Source organism: Bubalus bubalis, chromosome 4 (genome assembly GCF_019923935.1).
Source record: "Bubalus bubalis isolate 160015118507 breed Murrah chromosome 4, NDDB_SH_1, whole genome shotgun sequence".
Classification (NCBI taxonomy): Eukaryota; Metazoa; Chordata; class Mammalia; order Artiodactyla; family Bovidae; genus Bubalus; species Bubalus bubalis.
Window position 1 is genome coordinate 113,713,589 of NC_059160.1, and position 23,015 is coordinate 113,736,603.

At 35.7% G+C, this 23,015-nt stretch overlaps 1 protein-coding gene across 1 annotated transcript in view; it reads right to left on the reverse strand.

Moving 5' to 3' along the window:
- Positions 1–5,746: 5,746 nt before the first annotated feature.
- The window catches only part of ZDHHC17 (zinc finger DHHC-type palmitoyltransferase 17), a 99,464-nt gene continuing 82,195 nt past the window's right edge, over positions 5,747–23,015 (reverse strand). Inside the window, exons 11-17 of the mRNA XM_006073216.4 lie at positions 18,640–18,764; positions 17,331–17,393; positions 14,709–14,802; positions 13,744–13,827; positions 12,411–12,568; positions 11,339–11,433; positions 5,747–8,591 (exon numbers count right to left, since the gene is read on the reverse strand). Of these exons, the coding sequence (XP_006073278.2) occupies positions 8,453–8,591; positions 11,339–11,433; positions 12,411–12,568; positions 13,744–13,827; positions 14,709–14,802; positions 17,331–17,393; positions 18,640–18,764 (758 nt within the window). The 3' untranslated portion in view covers positions 5,747–8,452. The remainder of the gene's footprint in view (positions 8,592–11,338; positions 11,434–12,410; positions 12,569–13,743; positions 13,828–14,708; positions 14,803–17,330; positions 17,394–18,639; positions 18,765–23,015) is intronic.

Below are 23,015 nucleotides of genomic sequence, written 5' to 3' on the forward strand. Positions count from 1 at the left end.
TTTGGGTATTCAGTGTCTTTCAGTTAACCTTTTGGAGGAGTGCTGTGATGTTGGCTAGTGTAAAACTAACCAGTGGGTCTCCACCTGCATTTTTATTGGTTAAAGAGCATCTACTACCCCATTACGTGGTTGACTCACCAGGTTAATCTCTGCATTACAGCTGTTGGAAAAGATGGCTCTCTAAGCAGCAAGTGTGCCCTAAGTGAGGGTTGCTAGGCAACAGGCCCACCATGCTGGCGCCTCAGAGCTGGCATTTAGCAGTGCAGAACCCCTGCCTGCCCGCCCCCCTCAAGCTCAGGGGGCGCACTTCTGCTGCTGGATGCAATGTCCTAAAATATGGCTCCTAGACAACCTGCACCAGTCACCGGAGAGGATTAGAAGGCAGGTTCCGAGGCCCCACAGCAGCAGAACCTCCAGGAGTGAGGCCACAGAAGCCCTTCTGAACAAGCTTCTCAGAAAGGCACACTGACCCAGCGAGGGCACATTGTTAAACAAAACACTTAAAAATTCTTTGGATTTATCTAGGTAATTACAAATAGCTACCTATAGACAACTACAGAATCTGAGGCTTAGTGTGACTTTAAGACTTCCCCACTCTCATCTGATAGATGGTGAATTACTAATCCAGGAAATTGGCCATTATCTTGCAAATTTCAGTTCTGCAAAATCAGCAAAGAATGTTACATTGTCCTGGCACATTCAGCTGGCTCAGGGAGAAAACGAATATTCGACTATATGTGGTATATTTTCAGTATTTCTCCAGAAACTTTTAGTTCATTATCAAAGACTCAATCAACCCTTTATTTTTCAGGAGCAGGGTGTGAAATTGTTCTGTAATGTGTAATTATAAAATTGAACCAGCCTAGTGTGTGAATATATCTTAATCTTACATAACCTCAAGAAAAGGAAAAAAGTCAGAAACTTACTGGGAAAAGGCTAGTTGAGGATGTACCAGGTGAAAACAACTCATGATTATTTACATCACAGCCTTGAACACTTTGCATGTTCCATAAGTTGGGTTTCACTGTGAGAAAGGGGACAGCGGGCTGGGGAAGTTAATCAACAATAAGGGACAGATTTCCCTGGTGGTCCAGTGGTTAAGAACCTGCTCGCCAGTGTAGGGAACATGGGTTTGATCCCTGGTCTGGGAAAATTCCACATGCCTCAGGACAACTAGGCCCATGTACCACGACTACTGAGCCTGTACTCTTAAAGCCTGCGTGTTGCAACTGCTAAAGCCTGCTTGTCTAGAGCCTGTGCTCTGCAACACGTAGTCCCTGCTTGCCACAATTAGAGAAGGTCTGCACAGCAATGAAGACCCAGCACAGCCAAAATAGTAAGTAAAAATCAAAACAATAAAGGATATAGGGTTATGAAGACTTATGTAATAAATTGAAATTCTGTGGCAGTTTCAAATGTGTACAAATTCTTTTGACAGCTCGATCAAAACATGGGAGTCTAATTACCCAACTTTAGTGACTCATTTTTAACAGTATATATAATGGAGCAGACTAGGCTAGAAAATACAACACAGCTACCTGCCTCTTTCTCTTGAGATGCTTACTCTTGGCGGGGAGGCCACGTGTAGCTGTTCCTCCCTCGTCAGACAGTATCACCAACAGCCTGCAGACTGTTCCAGTGCCCAGTTTTTTGAACCATCCCTGTGGATACCAACTGGTGCAAAGTGAGTTATTCCTGTTGAGTTCTGACTAAATTGCAGCTCTGTGAACAAAAGTGCCTCTTGAAGCCACTGAACGTTTCGGTGCTACAGATAATCAGAATTTACCACAGAGCCAGCCTCCCCATGCTACTAGGTTTCCCATTCTGTACTGCAGATGCTCACAGATGTTCACGAGGAAAATACACGAAGCTGTCAGGCACCTGACAGTTTGAAATTTAAAGTTTAGACACCCCCCCCAAATTCAGAATTAAATTTATTCTTAAAATTGGGAGTCATGGCAAAACAGCTACTCCAAAACTATAAAGGTTCCAGTGGTTCCAGGAGTAGAAACAGAAATTTGGCTTTGAGCAGGCTCTGTTCTGAGAGGCACCACTTTCATCATTTGGAAGTAGAGTAGTAGGGTAGTCCCAAATTAATCCAAATGTGATATTAAAGTGTTGCATGGTAAGGATCAATATTTTTGTTTTAAAAATGACACTTGGGATATTTTCAGGCCCCTGTGGCGGTTTGGTACATTTGCTGACAACTCCAGGTCTGAAGGGCTTCCCTGGTGGCTCAGGTGGTAAAGAATTGGCCTGCAATGCATGAGGCCCGAGTGCGATCCCTAACAAGTTTTCATGATCAATCAAGTTTAGGGAGCGTTACAGCCATCTCTGTCTGTACCTATGTTCCTTTAGATTCACAGTGCACATCAGCATATTGAAGTCTTGAGATCTTGAGGTGAGAAGTCTGTTTTAACTTGAAGAAAGCCTTGCATGGAATTAACTGTTGGTGGAACCACTAACATCTCAAGGAACCACACTGGGAAATGATGGCTTGGACCACTGGTTCTCCAACTTTCTGACCCCAGGACCTCTTTACATTCTTCAGTCACTGAGCCCCCCACCCCCACCCCTCTGCAAAGAGCTTTTGTTTATGACAGTTAAATCTGTCATTACTTTCCATATTAGGAAGTTTTTTTAAAATTTAAAAAATACATTAGCTGAGACTTATGGTCAAGTTGAGATTGACAGGAACCAGATTCACCTTACCTCAAACAATCAAAAATAAAGACAAATTGCATGAAAAAAATATGATTTTGAGAACTGACAATAGGCAACAAAGGATAGTTAAGGGAAAAATGAGGTCAGCCTTGAGATTAGCAAGCTTATTACTCTTTTGACAGCTTCTGGGCTATAGTGCAAGGAGGGGGAATAATGAGGGAGCTGAAAGGCACCCCAAGTTGAGGAGACAGAGCTGAGGGTCCAGAGGGACCAAGGCAGCTAGAGTAGGAGGGGCTGGAGAGAGCTGGGCAGAGCAAGAACCCCAGGCATTCATAAAGTCCCGCCTAGCCCCCGATGTGAAATCTTCAGCTGTGTTCTGGACTGAACCTGCGTGTGAGGTTAACTACTCAGGAGTATGGAAAAGCCATCTGAAAGGTTTAGACAGAACAGTGTCTGGTGCTCATACAGAGCTGGGGATAGTGCCTGCTCTCACCAGTGAGCTTGGGAAGCGTGACTCGGAACTCCGGATGGAACACACAGTCTTGCTTCAGTAATGGGGAGCAGTTAACCCTAAACTGAACACTGCTCTGGCCCTGCCTTAAAAACCCTGCTTATCAGCAAAACCTGAAAGGATCAAAGTTCCCAAATAATTGCATCCCAGAGCAATGCTCTGGAATTTCTACAGCAATGAAAAATACCCAGTACTCAGTTTCTAGTGTCTGGCATCCAATCAAAAATTACCAGGCATTTGCAGCAACATGGATGGATCCAGAGCTTGTCATACTGAGTGGAGTAAGTCAGACAGACAAGGAAAAATGGCATATGACATCCCTTATATGCAGAATCTAAAAAGAAATGATTCAAATTTACAAAACAGAAACAGACTCATAGATTTAGAGAAAGAACTTATAGTTGCCGGGGGTGGGAGGAAGGGATAGTTAGGGAGTTCGGGATCACCATGTACACACTGCCGTATTTAAAATGGATAACCAGCAAGGAAGGCCTACTGCACAGTATAGCAGAGGGAACTCTGCTCAATGTTCTGTGACGGCCTGGATGAGGGGAGGTTTGGGGAGAATGGGTACTTGTATGTGTATGGATGAGTCCCTTTGCTGAAACCATCACAACATTGTTAATTGGCTATACTCCAACATAAAAGTCCCAAAATAATAAAAAGCTAAATTTACCAAGCATGCAAAGAAGCAGGAAAATAGTTTATAATGATGAAAAATAAAATCTATCAGAACCAACTGACACCTGATATACATTGTGATAATTAGCAGGTAACAATATTAAAACAGCTAATTGTAACAGTATTCTATTTTGAAAGCATTAAGTAATAATACGGAAGATGTAAAAATGGTTCAAATAAAGCATTGTAGGTGAAAACTATAATGTAGCAGATAAAAAAAATACACTGAATAGTCCTGATGACAGAGTCGACAGTGCAGAAAAGAACTTAAGTGAACTCAAGAGAATTTTAATAAATGAATTATCACTGAGCCATAGGACAGTCTCAAATGTGTGTAACTGGAGTCTGCGGAAAGGAGGGGAAGAAAAATATTTGAAACGATGACTGAAAATTTTCCAAATTTGATGAAAACTATAAAACTACAGATCCAAGAAACAGCATTAGTAGCAATGAGGCTTCCTAATGCTTTGGATGGGAATAGTCCCTCTTTCTTACTTAGTACTAGAAACACTGCAGTGTATTAAAAAGCACTTACCAAGACGAGGGTGGGATGACATGAGAGGATAGCACCGAAACATGCCTATTACCATATGTGAAACAGATGACCAGTGCAAGTCGATGCATGAAGCAGGGCACTCAAAGCTGGTGCTCTGGGGCAACCCAGAGGGACGGGGTGCGGACGGAGGTGGGAGGGGGTGCAGGATGGGGGACACATGTACACCCGTGGCTGATTCAGGTCAGTGTATGGCAAACCCACCACAACACTGTAAAGTAATTAGCCTTCAATTAAAATAAACATATTAATTTTTTTAAAAAGTATTTCCCAATACCAGTCTATTATCTGATGACAGAGATATTCTGGTAAAATTTATCTAAGCAAAACATTCATACTTCAATTCAAAGGCAAAAACTTTTCTAAGAGACACATATGATTTCCTTGAGTTGGTGACTTAGCTGACCTAGATCAAGGGACATTTTGAATTTTCCACTTGGAATTACAGATTTTTCTATTTTAAAAGCCACATAAAGATATTTAAAACTCTTATACCAAAAATTTGATAAAATTTAAGGTTTACTTTCTGACTTGAAGCTAAGATTTCTTGCCCTGGTATGTACTTGTTTCTAATTATCTCCATAAACTCTTAGAACCAGGCATTCACATCACAGGTGCAAGCTACCAATCTGGGAAGGACCAGGGGATCCACTCAGGAAGATAATAAAGAGAAAAGGACCTAACCAGAGTGAAAGGGGAGGGCTTACTGTACAATTTCCTTTTGTATTTGTACTTGTTTAAAATATTATTACTTGAGTTCTAATAGCTCTGGAGGCATTACTTTCAATACAGTAAAATAATTATGAAATGAGTATTAGGCCAATCTATTTGTTTAGTACCACAGGGTTCTCAATTAAACCATAAACAATCATGTGATCAACAGGAAAGGACTGCTCCATAATTTTTGCTTTGTAAATTCCCAAATAAAACTTTCCTTGTCACGCAGAGTTTCTCAAGTAACTGAGAGCAATGTTTCATAGGTTTCCCGTATTTTACTAGAGTCTTTAGACACACGTTTAAATCTTGGGGATTCATACAGTTCCTGAGAATCCTAGTTAACTCTATGGAATCTAAAATTCTTAAAGAAAAATATACTCTCTTATTTTAAAAGAATTAATTACAAACACGCACATATACACAAATACACAGAATGAAAGTTATGTTTGTCTTAACAATACTACCACCTTCTACTTTTGCCAATTTCTAGTTTTGCCACTTGATTCCTAGTTGACCCAGATATAAACATACAGAATAACGTTTTCATATCACAGGTACCAGTATCAGCAGTTCATCAATCTTTTGAAGTGAACTGAGCAAAATAACAAACACACACACACTTAAGAGTCAATATTTATTCTGATTAATATTTTACAAAATTTTGACAGATTTTAATTTATGTAAGGAGAGCTAATTTATTAAACACTTTACAGGTTTTTCTTTCCACAGAATAACACGTTAAGTAGCAAAATAATACTTGGCACAGTTATAAATAAAGAATATAAAATAAAAATATTCATAGCTTAAGAATAATAATGATGCTGTTTTATGCCTATTAATATTTCAAATAAATTCCTGGGAACAACAGAAATAAGGAAAAAATTCCAAAGAAGTAATTCATGTTTAGAGCTGAGAAGAAAGTTCTTATTTGCTAAAAGTATCCAATTACTGATATGAACTATTCCTCAAAGGGTCACCCTTATACACAACTTTAGAATGGGGTTAAACTGGTTCCACACGTTAGGACCTATAAAAGCATTAGAAGGTACACTGCTGCATAGTTGGCTCCTGACCATCTGACCATTTCTGAGTTATAGATTTCACTGGTGCTGAGATGGTTTAGTGCTAAAGCATTAACATTGCTAATATTCTCCATGTATACATCTACAGGTTTTTTTTTTTCCATTTAACTGAAAGACATTTCTTTCACACTTAAAAGAATATTGTACCATAAAGAAAGAACATGGTAACAACACTCTCATTCAAACTCTGAGAAAACCACCATTGTATTTGACTGTTAATAAAAAATGTTTCGATAAAAATTGCAACTGAGTCTTCATGTGAAGTGGCTCAAAATACAAAAAATTAAAACAAATTCTAGCCTTTTATAAATAACTTTGAATTTAAAAAGTATCTAAAATTTCCCCCAATCAGTAGTCAAAACTAGCAGAGGCATTTGTAAAGTTAGCCAATTGTGTGCACTCTATGACAAAACGGCATGGTGCCATTGCCACCCCACACCCATCTCTTCCCTTCTCAAAAATAAAGCACGTATGCCAATTTTAATATTAAAACACTCACATACACTAAGTGATCTTTTTGATGTATGACTTATGGTCAAAGAAACTACTATATAAAAATGGTACTTGGAAATACTGAACGTCAACTATATACATTTTCGCTGCTCCTCTTACTAAGGCAAGGGGCGGGTTTACCACTAGATTGCTTTAATACCTGTAATCTGCATTTTACAGAGAATACTAATTTTACCAAGCATCAGACATGCAGTGAACTTGCAGGGTATAATGCCTATTAACAGCAATATTGAACATCACTAGAAGCTCATTAGTTATCTCCCTTTTCTTTTTGGTTGGATAAAATGAAATGAGCAGCTTTAAATACACGAACACATAGAGACACAAAGAGAAAACTATTCGATAAATTATTTATATACAGATACACAAGCTTTACACTGGCCTAGGATCTGTCATTAGTCTGGCCACCCTTTCCCCACTCTCCCCTGGCCTATTCCCTCTCACACGTGTCCCACAGGTCGCCTGAACCACCGTGTGCTACAGCACTTAAAGAGGACTACACCGAGTCTCACTCTGTAAACAATGTGTGTGGAAGCAGTGACTAACAGTTCACCATGAGAGTATGGAAATGCTGCAACAAAAATTGATCAGTGCATCATGTTTAACAATTAGAAAATCTTTCTGAAATTGTTTCAGACAGCATTAACAAATTTCAAAACATTCAACGCTGGGAAAACTGAAACAATCTTAGAGATAAAATTCTTTCTGATAGGTCATTTTTTAAAAACCAGAATATACCATTAGCTTTTCTTTTATTCACGTCTATTATGTACAGAAATCATGCTCCATCTTTAGCTAGACTCCCATTATTTTGTCTATAATTTATTTTTGCAGAATATCCGTTTATCTCTATTACTGAGAATTTTGCATTAACTTGAAAATAGCTCAACTCTTAAAAATTGGACTATTTGCACATCAAATTAAATTCTAATTTATGCTTTACTGGATAGTGTGTGCTAGTATACATTCTATGAGGTGCATCATGCACTTAGTAGGGCTTTTAAGTTGAACAAAATAACATGACTTACTATACTCATGCAAGTGCTTTATTATCAGACCATAAAACCTTAAGAGCAAGGTTACTACAAATTACTTCACTGAACTAGAAATATATCAGCACTTCAACAGCTGATAGCAATAAAATATTGTTAGCACATTTTTTTGGTGAACATTATTTTCCTGTGCCTCTGAAGACACATTACAGTAGATCCCTAATAAAACCACATGATTTTCATCACAGTATTTACATGTACATTCTAACACGTACATAACACTAGTCTGAATCAATTTAAGACAACTCTCTTGGAATTAAATGCAATACTAATAGTAGATTGCATTATAAAATTTAGCTGTATACCATAAATTTAGTTTTAGCCAGACTCGAACATTTCTGATCAGTAAACCATGTCTGTCAACAGAATAAGTTCATTCTTTCCTCATGAAAAATGTTATGAGAACAAAACCAAAAAGCTGTATATGTTGTGAATTCCCACATTAAGAACCATTAAAATTCTTTTTAAGATCTTTATTCTTCCCAGAAGTGGCAGTGTGTTCTGTCCATGTTTACCTTCGTTAATAAAAGTGTTGAAAAAAAGACTGTAAAGTTCACCGTTAGCCCTACATATAGCATGCTATTTGTTCAAAGGATGTGGATTTGAGTGTGAGAGAGACACGGACAGACACAATTTTCAGGCACCACTCAGCAATATGCTTCAAAGGATAAAGATGTTGCTACACGAGCTGGTACCCAGATCCTGATATTTGGTCATATTCTATTGTATACTGCCTGGTCCAGTCCACGATAACAGGACGAAAGAGGCCACAGCATCGAAATTCAAAGAAGTCTATAATATTCCTTACACATCCATGGCTAAACACCCCCCAGCAAAAAAAAACAAAACAAAACACAAAAACAAACAGAAAACAGAAAAAGAAAAAAATAGTCTATTAGTATAGTAACTTAATATGAGTTTAACATAATTTTAATGTTAAATATATTTTTTCCAAACTTAAATACTCAGATTTTTTGGCAGAAAGAATCTGCTTATAACTCTAAGATATGTATACATTCATGTTTCTTCAGAGCTCTGACAACACTGATTTTTCTCTTGTGCTTATACCATGGGTTACACTATTATATTTTAAAGTTATTCAAACATCCATCTCTCATTCCTATGTAAAATAAAAATTTTCATAAAACCTTTCCTTGACTGGTAGCTCTTTGGCAAGGAGACAAACTATATCCAAAATTGAGAAAGAAAAAGACAAAATAAATATAAAATAGCATAAATGTGAGAGTGTACCTAAGAGTAACAATTTAAAAAAAGAAATGTCAAGGGAAGTTCCTGGAATTTTAGAATTCAAGAATTTTAGAAACTTCAAGATACCTTTGGAAAAGCAGTTAGTTTTACACATTATGTAATTATTATGCCAATGGGAGAATTCTCAAAACTGTTCAACTGGCTCTATTATTTTTTCTTTTAAAGATCTGCGTGCTTTCCAAAAGCATGCAACAATTAACAGCACCACAAAAGCTTGAAGGTAGCAGACAATTTGTTTGAGTAAAACTCAAAAAGTTTTAAATATTTCAAATTATTAGGAAACTACTGTTTAACTCCAAACCGAATGCAAATTTCAAAATATATACATATATAAATAAAAGAATAGTACAATCTCTTCAATAAATGGTGTTGGGAAAACTGAACAGTCACATGCAAAAGAACTGAACTGAACCACTATCTTACACTATATACAGAAATTAACTCAAATGGGTTAGACTTGAATTTACGAACTGAAACCAGAAAACAGAGATGGTAAGCTCCTTGACGTTAGTCTTAGTGATGAATTTTTGAATCTGACACCAACAGCAAAGGTAACAAAAGCAAAAATAAATGAGACGACATTAAACTAAAAAGGTTCTGCCCAGCAAAGGAAACCATCAACAAAATGAAAAGGCAACCTACTGAACAGGAGAAAATACCTGCAAATCATATATCTGATAAAAGGTTGATATCCAGATTATATAAAGAACTCACACAACTAAAAAGCAAATAATCCAACTAAAAACAGACAATCTGAATAGCTAGCCAAGAGACACGAGAAGACATTCAACATTACACTAATTGTTAGAGAAATGATACTGCCACATACTTGTCAGAATGGCTATTATCAAAAAGATAGGAAAGCAAGTGTCGGGGAGGATACAGAAAACCCTGTGCATTGCTGGTGGGAACATAAATCAGTGCAGCTACTACGGAAAACAGTATAGAGGTTCCTCAAGAATTAAAACAGGACCACCATACGATTCAGCAATTCCACTTCTAGGTACTTCTCCAAAGAAAATGAAAACACTAGCTTGAAAAGATATATGCACTCAACGTGTTCCCTGCAGCATTATTTACAACAGTCAGGATATGGTAACAGTCTAAGTATCCATTGATGGATGAAAGGTTTTTTTTTAAAATGTGATACACACACAATGAAACAAAATCCAGCCACTGTAATGAAAAAGGAAATACAGCCATTGGCAATAACATGGATGGACCGTGAGGGCACTATACGTAAAGTCAGACAAATATGACATTATCTCACTCACTTTGAATATAAACAAACCTGAGCTCAGAGATACAGAGAACAGACTGTGGAGGCCAGAGACTGGGAGTGGGGGCAGGCAAATGTGTGAAGGAGGTTCAGAACATACAAACTCCCAGTTCTAAATAAGGGAGCCCTGGGAGTGCAGTGTAGAGCATGGTGACGACAGTCTATCTCCTACTGCACATTTGAAAACCGCTAGGAGGACAGATCTTAAAAGTTCTCATGACAAGAAAAAATTTTCCAACTATTTACGGGGACAGATGTTAACTAGATTTTAATGGTGATCACTTTGCGATGTTTACAAACATCAAGCCATTATGTTGTCACTTCAAACCAATATAATGTTGTATGTCAATTATACTTAAAAAAAAAAAGAAAATTAGGTGTGTGGAAATTTTTATGTCATTCAAACAGCAAATAAAATAAGTAATCTGGGACTTCCCTGGTGGTCTAGTGGCTAAGAATACACGCTCCCGATGCAGGGGGCCTGGGTTTGATCCCTGGTCAGGGAACCAGATCCCACATGCTGCAACTCAGAGTTCACATGGTGCAACTAAAGATCCTGAGGATCCAGTACAGGCAAATAAACAAATAAACATTAAAAAACAATATGGAATCTGAAGCAAAAAGGAGCTGCCCGAGAGTCTAAGAAATTTCCCTAAAGAATGAATTTCAAGCAATTGTATTTTTAAAAATCTTATTTCAATTTTCTTGATACATTCATTTTTGAATGAAAATTTATAAATTGACGGAAACGTTAAAGAACAAATACTAAACATTAGTAGGTAATAAAGTTTGAATTGTATAATTAAAGGAAAAAGTGAAATCTTGGTATTTACGTTTTACAAGCTATTTTATACATGGCTAAGTAAAAGAAATATTCCCTATTTCACATCTTATTGCCATTTTAAAAGAAAATACTTCTCTTTGATGTACTCATTAGATATTTGTTTAGTTTAGTTAGTAAGGAACTTCTTGAAGGAACTTCAAGAGAAAATATTAAACCCACAGAAATGTACGTACTTGAATGGACTTTCAATAGATGTTGTTGTGACTTTAAAGTGCTTGTACCTCCTGGCATTCATTCTTTCGTTTGTAGTAATACCTAAACATGATATCTAAGAGGCAAAAGAAAGCAAACCATTAAGTCTCTGAATATTTAATATAAAATAAATGAAAATTAATTCCCAGGATTAGGATGGAAAAAAAAATGATGAAGTCTGTTTTTGGTTTTCCATCAGGAGACATCAAGCTAGTGTACAAGAGATCATCTGTCTCTATGACAGCAGCTAGTTAAACAGGGAAATAACTTTTAAACAGGTTACCTGGCATTGCGTATGTGGAGAGATGGACATTATGTGCATACTACTACTCCATCAGCCCCTTTAAGCAGGAGATTTTTAAAAAGTCCTAATTAAAAGGAAAGGGCTTCCCAGATGGCTCAGTGGTAAAGAATCCACCTGCCAATGCAGGAGATGCAAGAGATACAGGTTTGAACCCTGTTCAGGAAGATCCCCTGAAGAAGGAAAAGGCTACACATTCCAGTACTCTTGCCTAGAAAATTCCATGGGTAAAACAACCTGGTGGGCTACATACAGTCCATGGGGTTGCAAAGAGTCAGATATGACTGAGCACACACAGAGAAAATCCATGTGTATCAGTTTTCTTAATTAAATTAAGAAAAATGTCTTAATTAAATTAACTTTAAAAATTAAGTTAAAAAAACCTCTTGAATAAATGCTGATATTTGCAGGTAATAAAACATTACTATTAAAACACATACAAAATTAATGGCACCATTACTCTAAGCTCACAGTTATATCCAATTGGATGTATGTAAATCAGCAAAGACAGAAACAATAAGCTTCGTTAAGAGTAGTACTGAATGTCAGAAGTTCCTAATATAAGAAGACGGAGGAGAGGTGGAAAGACAGGGGAGAAGAAAGGAACAGCAAGCTGAAAATTTTAACTCTTGAAAGAATTTAATTATTGAAAAGTAGGAGTAGTTATAAAGAGGATATACTATCGTCTTTTAAGCAAGGAGTGAATTTTTACGAGTTCTCAGCACACTAAAGAATAACTCCTTTGCACATACCTGATACATCTGACACATGAGTAATACAGCCACCCACATGAAATGGAAAACACTGTTCAGAAACATCCAAAACATCCACGGTGAGCAGGTGGCAATTTGAGTAATGTATGTCCAAAATCCATCCTTGGTGTAGCTGGTCTCACAGTGTAGTCCCCAGTCTAAAATCAGAGCACAAGTACTCAGATTTACTCGATAACCATCCAAGCCCCTTGTGGACGATTTTGTGGTGGGTACCACTTAGAAAACATGACCTAAGAATTTAACTGATGATCTCAATGCAAGTATTTTTGTACTCATAAATAATTCCCTAATCCCCTAGTGAAAAAACATAAAGAACAGAAAGCAGCAGCCAACCTTAAAAAACAAACAGGCCTGTCCTGTAACAACAGTTTTTATCTGACTGGTACTGCATACATAGAATACATAAAAACACGTCCTTTATACAAAGATAAGATGATATTTACATGTGAGACGTCTTTGGAGGGAAGGCATATAATACAAGATCACCTTGGGAAGGAAAGCTTTTTCCAAAACAAAATGTACTCAGAGAGCCGCTGCCACAAAGAACTGATGCTACTGCTGGACTATGCTCTTTCTTAGGGGTGTTGGACTGCCAGAAATTAGGTAAAGATCTCTGATCAAACTTTCTCTCGTTCATCTCTATTTGAGGAACTAGCCTCCTTTTTCATTACGGTATTAATAATAATGGAGATTATTCTTAGTATTTGTGGGAGCAGGAAGACTAGAAAATCATCCAAGACTTATTTTCAAGTCAGTATCTAATACGTCTTCACACTAAGTACCAAAAAGCCCTGAAGGACAGTAACTAATATTTTCATTCAAATTCTTTCCATTCTCAGTGCAATAAAAGCCTATTATTTCTTCTAAAATACTAAACCACATGATCAGTGAATGGTAACTTATTTTTAACCTTTTAAATATTCTCCAACAGAAAATAATTATAACTTCCTCTTCAAAATGTTTCAAGTTCTGTCAAAACTGAACTTCAACTATATTTTCCCAGCTGTTTGATAACAAAGAGCAACTAGCATAATCACAAAATTTACAAACTACTAAAGTGAAGCAAGCATGCAACGTGAAAAATCTTGGTGTATTTTACCCAGAAGCTTTTCAAAGGCTATTAAAAGATAATTAACTGATAATTCTGTTGCTTATACTCTACTGAATATGTTTGATAGTTCTCTATTTTTTCATTGTAGTGAACTGCCTCAGTTAAAAGACATTTGCCATTATCGTATTTTTTATTAATATGGTAAAACATAAAATTGCAAACATTTGCTTTAAGAAAATAAAAGGTACTAATTGTACTCACAAGAAATACAACCGTAAATCATCCAGCAGATCATAAAAAGCAAGAAGAACAGGTAGCCCATAAAGTATCTATGGTTGCCTGCACCTAGAGAACAAAACAGAAGCAATTTTTTCCAGCTAAGAAAAACAACCAGACACATACCTAGAGATGAGGTTGGGGTGGGAAAATGCCATGAAAAGTGAGATACACATTGGACAATAATCACATATGTTATTTTATAAAATGATCATCGAGAAAACAGTTGTTTTAATGAAAGTCTTTAAATAAAAGAACGCTTACAATTACACACAAAGATGTAGTGCCTGCAGTGAAGTGCATTCTGAAGCCAGAAGTCTTAATGAACCAAATAAATCACAATATTGAGCTTTGATTCCACTGTGTGTTTTGAGGTTTAAACAACCCTATTTTATCTTTACTTTTATAAATTTTATAATCCAACTTTTTACAGATTTCTCCCCAGGAGTCATACAATCTTTGTAACATCTCCCAGCTGTCCCTCACAAAATCTCCATGGTCATCTCTCAGGCCACTTAGTCCACTTCCTTAGACTGTGCCATTCTCAACACTGAGGTATGCAGAGTTCTTATCTGTCATTTTTCTTGGTCTCTGTACATAACAATCTTGTAGCAATTTTTAATTGTCTAACTTTCTCTAGTTTAACTAAAAGACAACACAACCTGCCTCTTGACTGATTTCACTGCTGTCCAATGGAGAAAACAAGAGGAGGCACCAGAGAGAACTGATAAAGAAATAATATCAGTCTTTCCTAGACACCGATTTTATGATGTCTTTCCCCTCTCTCACAATTGAGCTGATGTACCGCCAACAAGGAAATAATTAGGGGAACGAGGGGTGCTGCATGGTGCAAGAACGAAGTTTCTACATCTACTTTAATATTGTACTCCATTAGTTACCTAGAGCAATATAAATGAACAATATATTTAGAAATTACTAATAAAACTTACCTACGCAGTTCCCCACCCATGGGCAATGATGGTCAAATTTCGCTATACAGCAGTTGCACACACCACAGTGTTTGGACCGTACTGGTTTCCGTATCTGTCAACAGGCATGTGAAAAGATTACAAAAGGCACTGGACCTAAGACAGAAAAGCTGAACATTTTCTCAAAATACAATTATGAAAAAAACAAGGTTTCCAAAAGAATAGATCCAATCAAAAATCAGTCTTGTTTAATAAAATTTCAACTGCAACAACAAAGATGAAAAAGAAGGCTACGCTAAAATATAAACTTGCTGTGTGGACAGTCAAATAAACAAACAAATAACTCTTAAGGTGGGACAGAACCATCAATTTACAAAAATAAGAATCAAATACCAATCTGTTATTGCAGTGAATGTTACTATATTTAATTCATAACCCTTAAATTCCTCAAATATCACTATTTTGGCTTCTTAATGAAAATCTATCACAGTGAATGATATTGGTTGCTGCTTAATAAAATGAAACTGTTCCTTAGTAATAGAAAGGTCGTTAGAAGTGAATAAAAGCAGCTTTGAAAATTCAAATCATTAATGTCTAACCAGAGTTAACATATCCTAGCAAAAAAAAAAAAACAAAAAAAAAACAACCCAGTAAGTGCACACATCTTTCAGAGCCTCCTCAGATCTCAGATAAAGGTACAGCACTTTTCCCTGCTGAACTGCAAGACCATTATCTAAGAAAATACAACATGCTTGTGAAGTTTAGGCAGTCCCTGTTTGTTCTAGAAAACAAAAAATACATTATACAGCTCTTGACAGGCAATAAAGAATTCATTTTCATGATGCCTTCTGTTTTAAATGTTGTGAAATGCTTTTCTCTCCATTACTCTAAAGCGGTCAAGTGAATGTATGAACTCATTAGTGATCTTCAAAGAGCTGTTAGTCCCAACGCTGGATACATGACAAGAGCTAGAGGAATAACACTTGCTAGAAGCAAATTTTGTAATACCCTTCACTGGTGGTTCAACAAAAGCACTGTCATTTCCCCAGCACTTTACATAAGGTTGTACATGATTCTGAGGGCACTAAGAAAAAGGCATAGGTGCGTTATGTGGCTCTTACATGTACTGAAATAATCTGTGGGCCCAAGAAAAGGCTAAGTTATTCTTCACCACAGATGTGAGACTAAATCTATCAGCAGAAAGAAGTAGGATAGATCAAACAACTTCTACCCTAACTTGCAGCTCTCAGCTAAGTCTCCTCTTTGAGCAACAGTTATGAAGGAATTCTGCACAAAAACTGACACAAGCAATTCATTTTGAGGAAATTCTGATTTACGTATGTCTTCTCACCTATTTGTCAAAGTGAAGGATATCCATATAATTACAAATACCTCTGTCAATTTGAATCATTTTATAATACAACATGCTCTTGATTTTACAATACCAAATTATCTATCCAGAACTACAGCTTACCGTAACATAATACATAATGAAAACATTTATGCTATAATGACAAAAGTAGTCTTGTTCTTGCCATCAGATATTTACTTAACAATGAAACTGTACTGAGCAACTCTATATAAAAGAATCTGTTTGACATATGGCAAAAACATCAGCAATGCATACTTGACTTTGTGGAACAGAATAATATGTTCATAGAATAGTAGAAATGTTCTAAACATTAAGAATACAATTCTGCAAATTACCCATTGTAAAGCACAGAAACAAAAATCTTTTTAAAGCATGCTTTAAAATACAAAAGAATCATTACTCTAAAGTTGTTACCCAAAATAAAGCAGTATATATAGTCAAAATCCAAAATTATAACTGTTTATCAAAGAATGTTAAGTCAAACTTAAAAGAATCTTTAGAACTAGAGCTTAGTTTCAAAAGCTCATTCCAGAATCCTCAACTAAGTCGATTATCTCATTATTATTGTTAAGATGTTAGTTCAGTTGTAGTGTATAACTTAAAGGTATAAAAGAACATATAGTTTCAAGCAATGATTTGGGGATATTTCCATTTCTGTACAGAGAAACATGGTTTAATCAGGAATACTATATGCCACAAAAACACTGTGGCAGTCCATACATTTTCCACAAGAACTAATCACAAAAATCAAGCAGAAAATCACTAAAACACAAAACTGGATTAATACCTATGACCTGGCTGAATATGATAACTTTTACTATCGATGATAAAAGAGTGCTCTAATTTACATAAACACTCTAACACAGATGGATAACTGCTCTGATGTTGTCTTAAAGATTACCTAATTTCCCATCATGGCCTTTAAAATAAGAAGCTAGGATAACAGCATATTAGGGAATCAGTAAACTTTTGATTTTAAATACTTTATTAATTAGGTTTTTGTTGAACTACATTCTGAGAAAAACAGAATGAATACAAAAACGGTGACACTGAATCGGAAACACAGTGAAGGTCTAACATCAGGGGAACAAGAACACGGGAAGAAGGCATCTTTTCACCATCTTTCCTCCTGTCCCATGATCTAAAAGCCTTCTGGCTGGGGGATCATGAAATGTGCTCAGTGAAAGACACTGGCCTGGTTTCCCAAACTCTCTATGCTGTGCCACTGCTGAGGGAAAAGGAGAGAGGGAAGAAAAAGAAAAAAATACTACCAAACAGGTACTGCAGAATATACTGAGGTCCAGACTTCCTGTCTCTGCAAGTTCAACTATTGTCTGTGAATTAAAAAAAAAAAAAAACTTCGTTCAAAACAGAACAATATTCATCAACTATTGTTCCATCAATATGAGTATCAGTACACACTACTAAATATAGATAACCAACAAGGACCTACTGCGTAGGACAGGGAAGTATACTCAATATTTTGTAATAAACTATAAGGGAAAAGAATCTGAGAAAGAATATATTATTTCTCAGACTACATATATAAAACTCAGTGATTCGGTTATATACAACTGAATCATTGTGCTGTACACCTGAAACGAAAACAACACTGAAAACCAACTATACTCAATAAGAATATTTATATGAGTATCAACAAACACACATTTAGTTTTAATTAACCAAGGTTTTCAGCTGAAAATAATAAATTTCTTACTTCTGTTATTTTACTATAATTTGAATACAGAAATTTTATTTCTTGGATATATGAATAAAGCAACCCTAAACTTAAGTTACGGGAATAAAACTAAATTATATAAGAACTAGTCTGCATGGGTTTTGATGATTAAGAGATAAGTGTAAACCTGAATCCAAAAAAGACTCGACTCTTCAGAGCTAGATTACGACTTAAGAAAACCTGGCAAATCAATTAGCAGTAACTGTCTGAAGAATACCGAACATAAGAGTAGCGTTCTTTATGCAGCACAGAAGGGGGCAGACTGTAAGAAACTGCTAGTGTTTTAATCAACTGTGGATAGAATAACTCATCAGGATTTGTTCTGTTTTCAGGGACTGGGTTAAACAACTCTTAAAATAATTTAACTGTCTCTGGTCTAATTCTCTACTTAACATGAGCTCTTTGGATTATAAATTCGGCTTCCTAAGTACCTGAGCCATAGATGAGGGGTGCCCTGGATCATATATACAAATATGTTAGCTATTAGAACAATTTACCTATACTATCAACCAGTTTTCTGGCCTTCTAGTTTACACGGTCTTTTAACAAACATTTATTTAATGAATGCAAATTTATTTGCAGAAGCTTTACAGAGATGTTTAAAATACTGTATTAGTCCCTCAAAACAATCATAATCCTTAGAAAGGAGAGAAACATGAAATTTTAAAATGCCATTTTAAAATGTCATGGAAGTGTAAGGCCAGGCATCTCAAGAGCACCATCTATATACATAATCTCAGATTGGTTTGAAATTCCCAGTTTCTTGGTACTCTCGTATCTGCTAAAAATACTGATAATCTGGCAATAAAACACAGGTAACTAGTTAGGTTGTATCTTGCTACCTTTTTCTTTTGTTCTTCTGTGGCTTTAATAATCCCTGGATCTGATTTCCAAGATTTTCCAAAATTGTAGAAAAGTGCAATACTGTTGGCAAGGAATGGAAGATGGATAAATAGAAAATTGAGATGTGCCTCAAGTTAAGGAATCTACAGAAGCAATGAAAACTAGTTATTACTATAGATAAATTTATAATCCGTAAGGTTTTATCACACATACAAAGAAACCTAGAAAAAAGTACAAGATGGTTTATTACATCAAAATGAATTCCATCTATACATGCTGGTCTATTATATCACGACAAATACATTTTCCATTGTGCTCATAATTAAATGCAAAAAACAAAAATGTCAATTGCTTACAAATTTTAAATCATGTAGGGTAAGTTTATCTGACACTTTTTTAAAGTCAGTGAATACATTATTTTTAAATGGTCACTACTCCTTTTGACAAAAACGAGGGACTTCTCATGTCCAAAGTAATTAGCATATTACTTTATCTATATTCATTAAAATCTACCAAACACTTAGATATCATACCCATATATTTAAAAGATTGTTTTTACATTCTCTTCATTGCCATTTTTGCCCACATTCAAGTTGACTTTAATTTTAGAAAAAGTATTTATAAACTTGCTTAAAACAGAAATACTATCTTTGGTTACATTTTCCTTCCTAATAAAAACATAATAAATGTACCAGGCACTTATAAACGTTAAGTGAAGAATCAAAGACTATTTTCAATAACACTGGGAAAAATAAAGCAATGTTGCTAGAGCAACACATTTTTGAGGCACAAAACACACCATTTCCAAGATTTAACACAGGTACAAAAGCTGTCCACGAAAGTGCCCGTGAGAATGGTGCCGTCCCTGTACCAGGAAAGAAAGGAAAGGCCTCTCACAGAAGTCTGGGATGGACGCTGATGACAGGGATCTGTTCACACACTGACTGCACTAACCGTTCACGTCCACCCGTCCTCCCACACGTCTGCGGGCCACACTCCCACCAACTGACTGCCTCAGCCCAGATCTTTGTCTTGTTATTCTTCACAAATGTATTATTGGTCTAAAAGGCATGGAGATTCCTACTCTGCTCATTTGTTAGGTCTTCATTATTTATGAAGGCCCCTAAGTACACGTTAAAAAAAAAAAAGAAAAGATTTAGTAAAACATGTATGCTAGGAATTCCCTGGTATTCCAGGGGTTAGGACTCCACACTCTCTTTGCCAAAGGCCTGGGTTCAATCCCTGGTGGGGGAACTAAGATCCCACAGATTGCAGGATGCAACCAAAGAAAAAAAGTGTATGCTTTTCTCCTGTTTAAAAAAAAATTTTTTTTATGTAGTACAAGTATCATATAGATATTCTGTAAGATTTTTAGACATTATTATGTATACACACTCTTTACATTTCTCATGGAAGCACAGGTTAAGAAAGAACAGTTTTGTGAATGAAACAAACCTGTCTTTGTTTGGTAAATACCAAACACCACCCAACCACTTAAAATACAGGAGGAACAAAAAGGAAGCAGAAAAAGAGTAGTTAGTATCAGCCGCCACACATAAAAGTGATTTTCTTGCTCCAGTCCCATTTACTTCCACCTTCCACCATCCTCATTCTCCAAAATCCATGGGAACAGCCAGCACAGAATACACAGAAAGCCAAATTTCCAGCTCTTTCAACAGCCAAAAAATAAATAAAATAAAAAATAAATAAAGCCTAAGAATAAAGCTGGATAAAAGTTATGTGCCAAGAATGCTGAATGGTGGCAATTTTCAGTGCAGAATCTTTATTATAACAGTTTCAAAAAGTACTAACATATGTAATAAATATATCTATCAGATTCTTGTTGTTCAGTTGATCAGTCATGTTTGACTCTTTGCGACCCCATGATCTGAAGCCTGCCAGGCTCCTCTGTCCATGGGATTTCCCAGGCAAGAATACTGCAGTGGGCTCCCATTTCCTTCTCCAGGGGACCTTCCCAACACAGGGCTCAAACCCATGTCTCCTGCATTGGCAGGCAGATTCCTTACTAACCGACTCACCTGGGAAGCCCACATGCCATTTAGGCTGCACAAAAACCCAACGATAAAGCTTGCTGCCATCCCCATGACAAAACCGAGGCTGAGGTTAATCAAGCAGTCTAAGATTAAAGAATGGATTAGAGATGGAGCTGGTATTAAAACCTAGGCTCTTATTACATATGCTATCCTGCCTCTCCAAAGTACTCTACAGAATATTCTGAGTCATTAAATATTACGGGAACAATGATCACATCCACCTCTGATTTAAGAAGCTTAAGACCTGATTGAAAAATAATTTATTTTTAGATACAGAATTCCTAATAACCTATTTCGAAAGTTTTGTCAACACAATAAACAGTAGACTATATTATGTACGACAGTGCATTTTAGAGTTGTATGATAATTACAGAAGTATGAACAACATTTTCAAATAAAAGTGCAAGAAAATCACTCACAAACCGCACTACCAGAAATAACCACAGCTAAAATTACATGTGCTCACTTCCGGCTCTTATCATTCACACATTCTAAAATTAGAATCTCTCTGTAAATACAATTTTGTATTTTTTATTTGTTACAAGTATGAGCCCACATTACTAAGTCTTAGAAAAGCATTTCAACGGATATTTTATTGTCTACCACACGTCGGATAACTGATAAATCTATCCTCCTATTCAGGTTATTTCCATTTTTTCCCTATAAATGGTACAATGATAAACTTCTTTGTAAATAACCTTTGATCTGATCTCTTATTATTTCCTTGTACAAATTATGGTCAGTGTATAATATAGGGCATTTGAAGATATACTGTATGAGGTCAAAGAACTGGGTTCTATACCAGTCTCTCAATAATTACCTGGCTATGCAACTTTGAGCAAGGGATCCAACTCCTATGAACCTCAATTTTTTAATCAGTTAGAAAACAGCATTATGATTTGTATGTTTTGTTTTTTTTTTTAATCTCAAAGAACTGTTCTGAGAACCAAGTAAAATAATATATCTGAAGAACTATAAATCAAATAGAATTTATTTATTATAACAAATGGTTTATATGAATATGACTCATTATCACCACAAAAACACTGAAGATGAGTAACATATGAGAAACTAAAATAACTTTTATACAGTTGACCCTCGTGTCTACTAACTAAAATTTATTTGTAAACCCAAAACCAATATTTAGAATGCTTCTGCAGTCATTTGTGAATATGTGCAAAGTAATAGTAAGCATGAGTTGCCTTATGCACACATTTCCGGTTGAGCTAAACAAGGCAATACTTTGCCTTCTTGTTTAGCACTTGTGTACTTTTTGTTGGTGATTTTGTTGTTTAAAATGGTCTCCAAGTATAGTGCCTAAGTGCCATCTGAAGTTCCTAAGCAAAAGTTGATATATGGGCTATATAAAACTCTCTGGCATAAAGTTTTCACTATCCGTAATTTACTAATTATCCTGCTTTTCCCTACTTACATGCAAACAGATTAACAGTACAGCAATAGTCTAAAATATTTTGAGATGTGAATTGGATTATTTTTTTGGAACATTAAACTTAACTGTCCGATTTAGGAAGCCAAGTTAGAAAATATGTCTGGAATACTAGTCATTTCAGAGGTCAGTGCTTTTTATAAATTTAAAATAGATGAAGTACTGAAAATGAGCAGTTATGTTTTACTCATTAAATAATCCAATAAGATAATTCTAATGCTTAATAAATCTCTGAAGAACAATTTTTATATCAAAGTATAATACAGGCCCAGAATGAGCTAGTAAAAACTGCAAGTGAAAATTTCAATAGACACTATGCTAAGAAAGCATTTTCAAAAGTAATCCTATAATGCTGTGAAAATTAAGAATTAGAAGCACAGTTATAATTCTGTGGCTTAGTTTCACAAAGAAATAAGCATATTTTGTTTTTGTCTAATACACAGGACAACTTAACAAAAAGAATGCAATATTATAATATGCAAGACTGTGAAGTGAAATCAGGTATCAGTAATAATTAATATTGTTCAGAACAGTTAAAAGTCACTGAATACTGCATACCATTTAAAATATCATATACTTTTTATATTGATAGTAATGTTTTGAAGAATGATTTAAGGCATCAAACATGTACCTTTATTATAATAAAACAGACTGTCTTACTGATTTTTTTCAATTAAAACATCAAAAGCTGACACTGTCCTCATTTCTCAGATGTACACACGTGCACATACAAATGTACAATGTCAAATTATACTTTTTAAAAGTGCATCAAAAAAAACAAGCAAACAAACAACAAATAGTACATCGAAATAATTTGCTGAACTTAGCAAACATCTGAAGATACACCACTAAAGGCTTTTCATAAGCAAAAGAG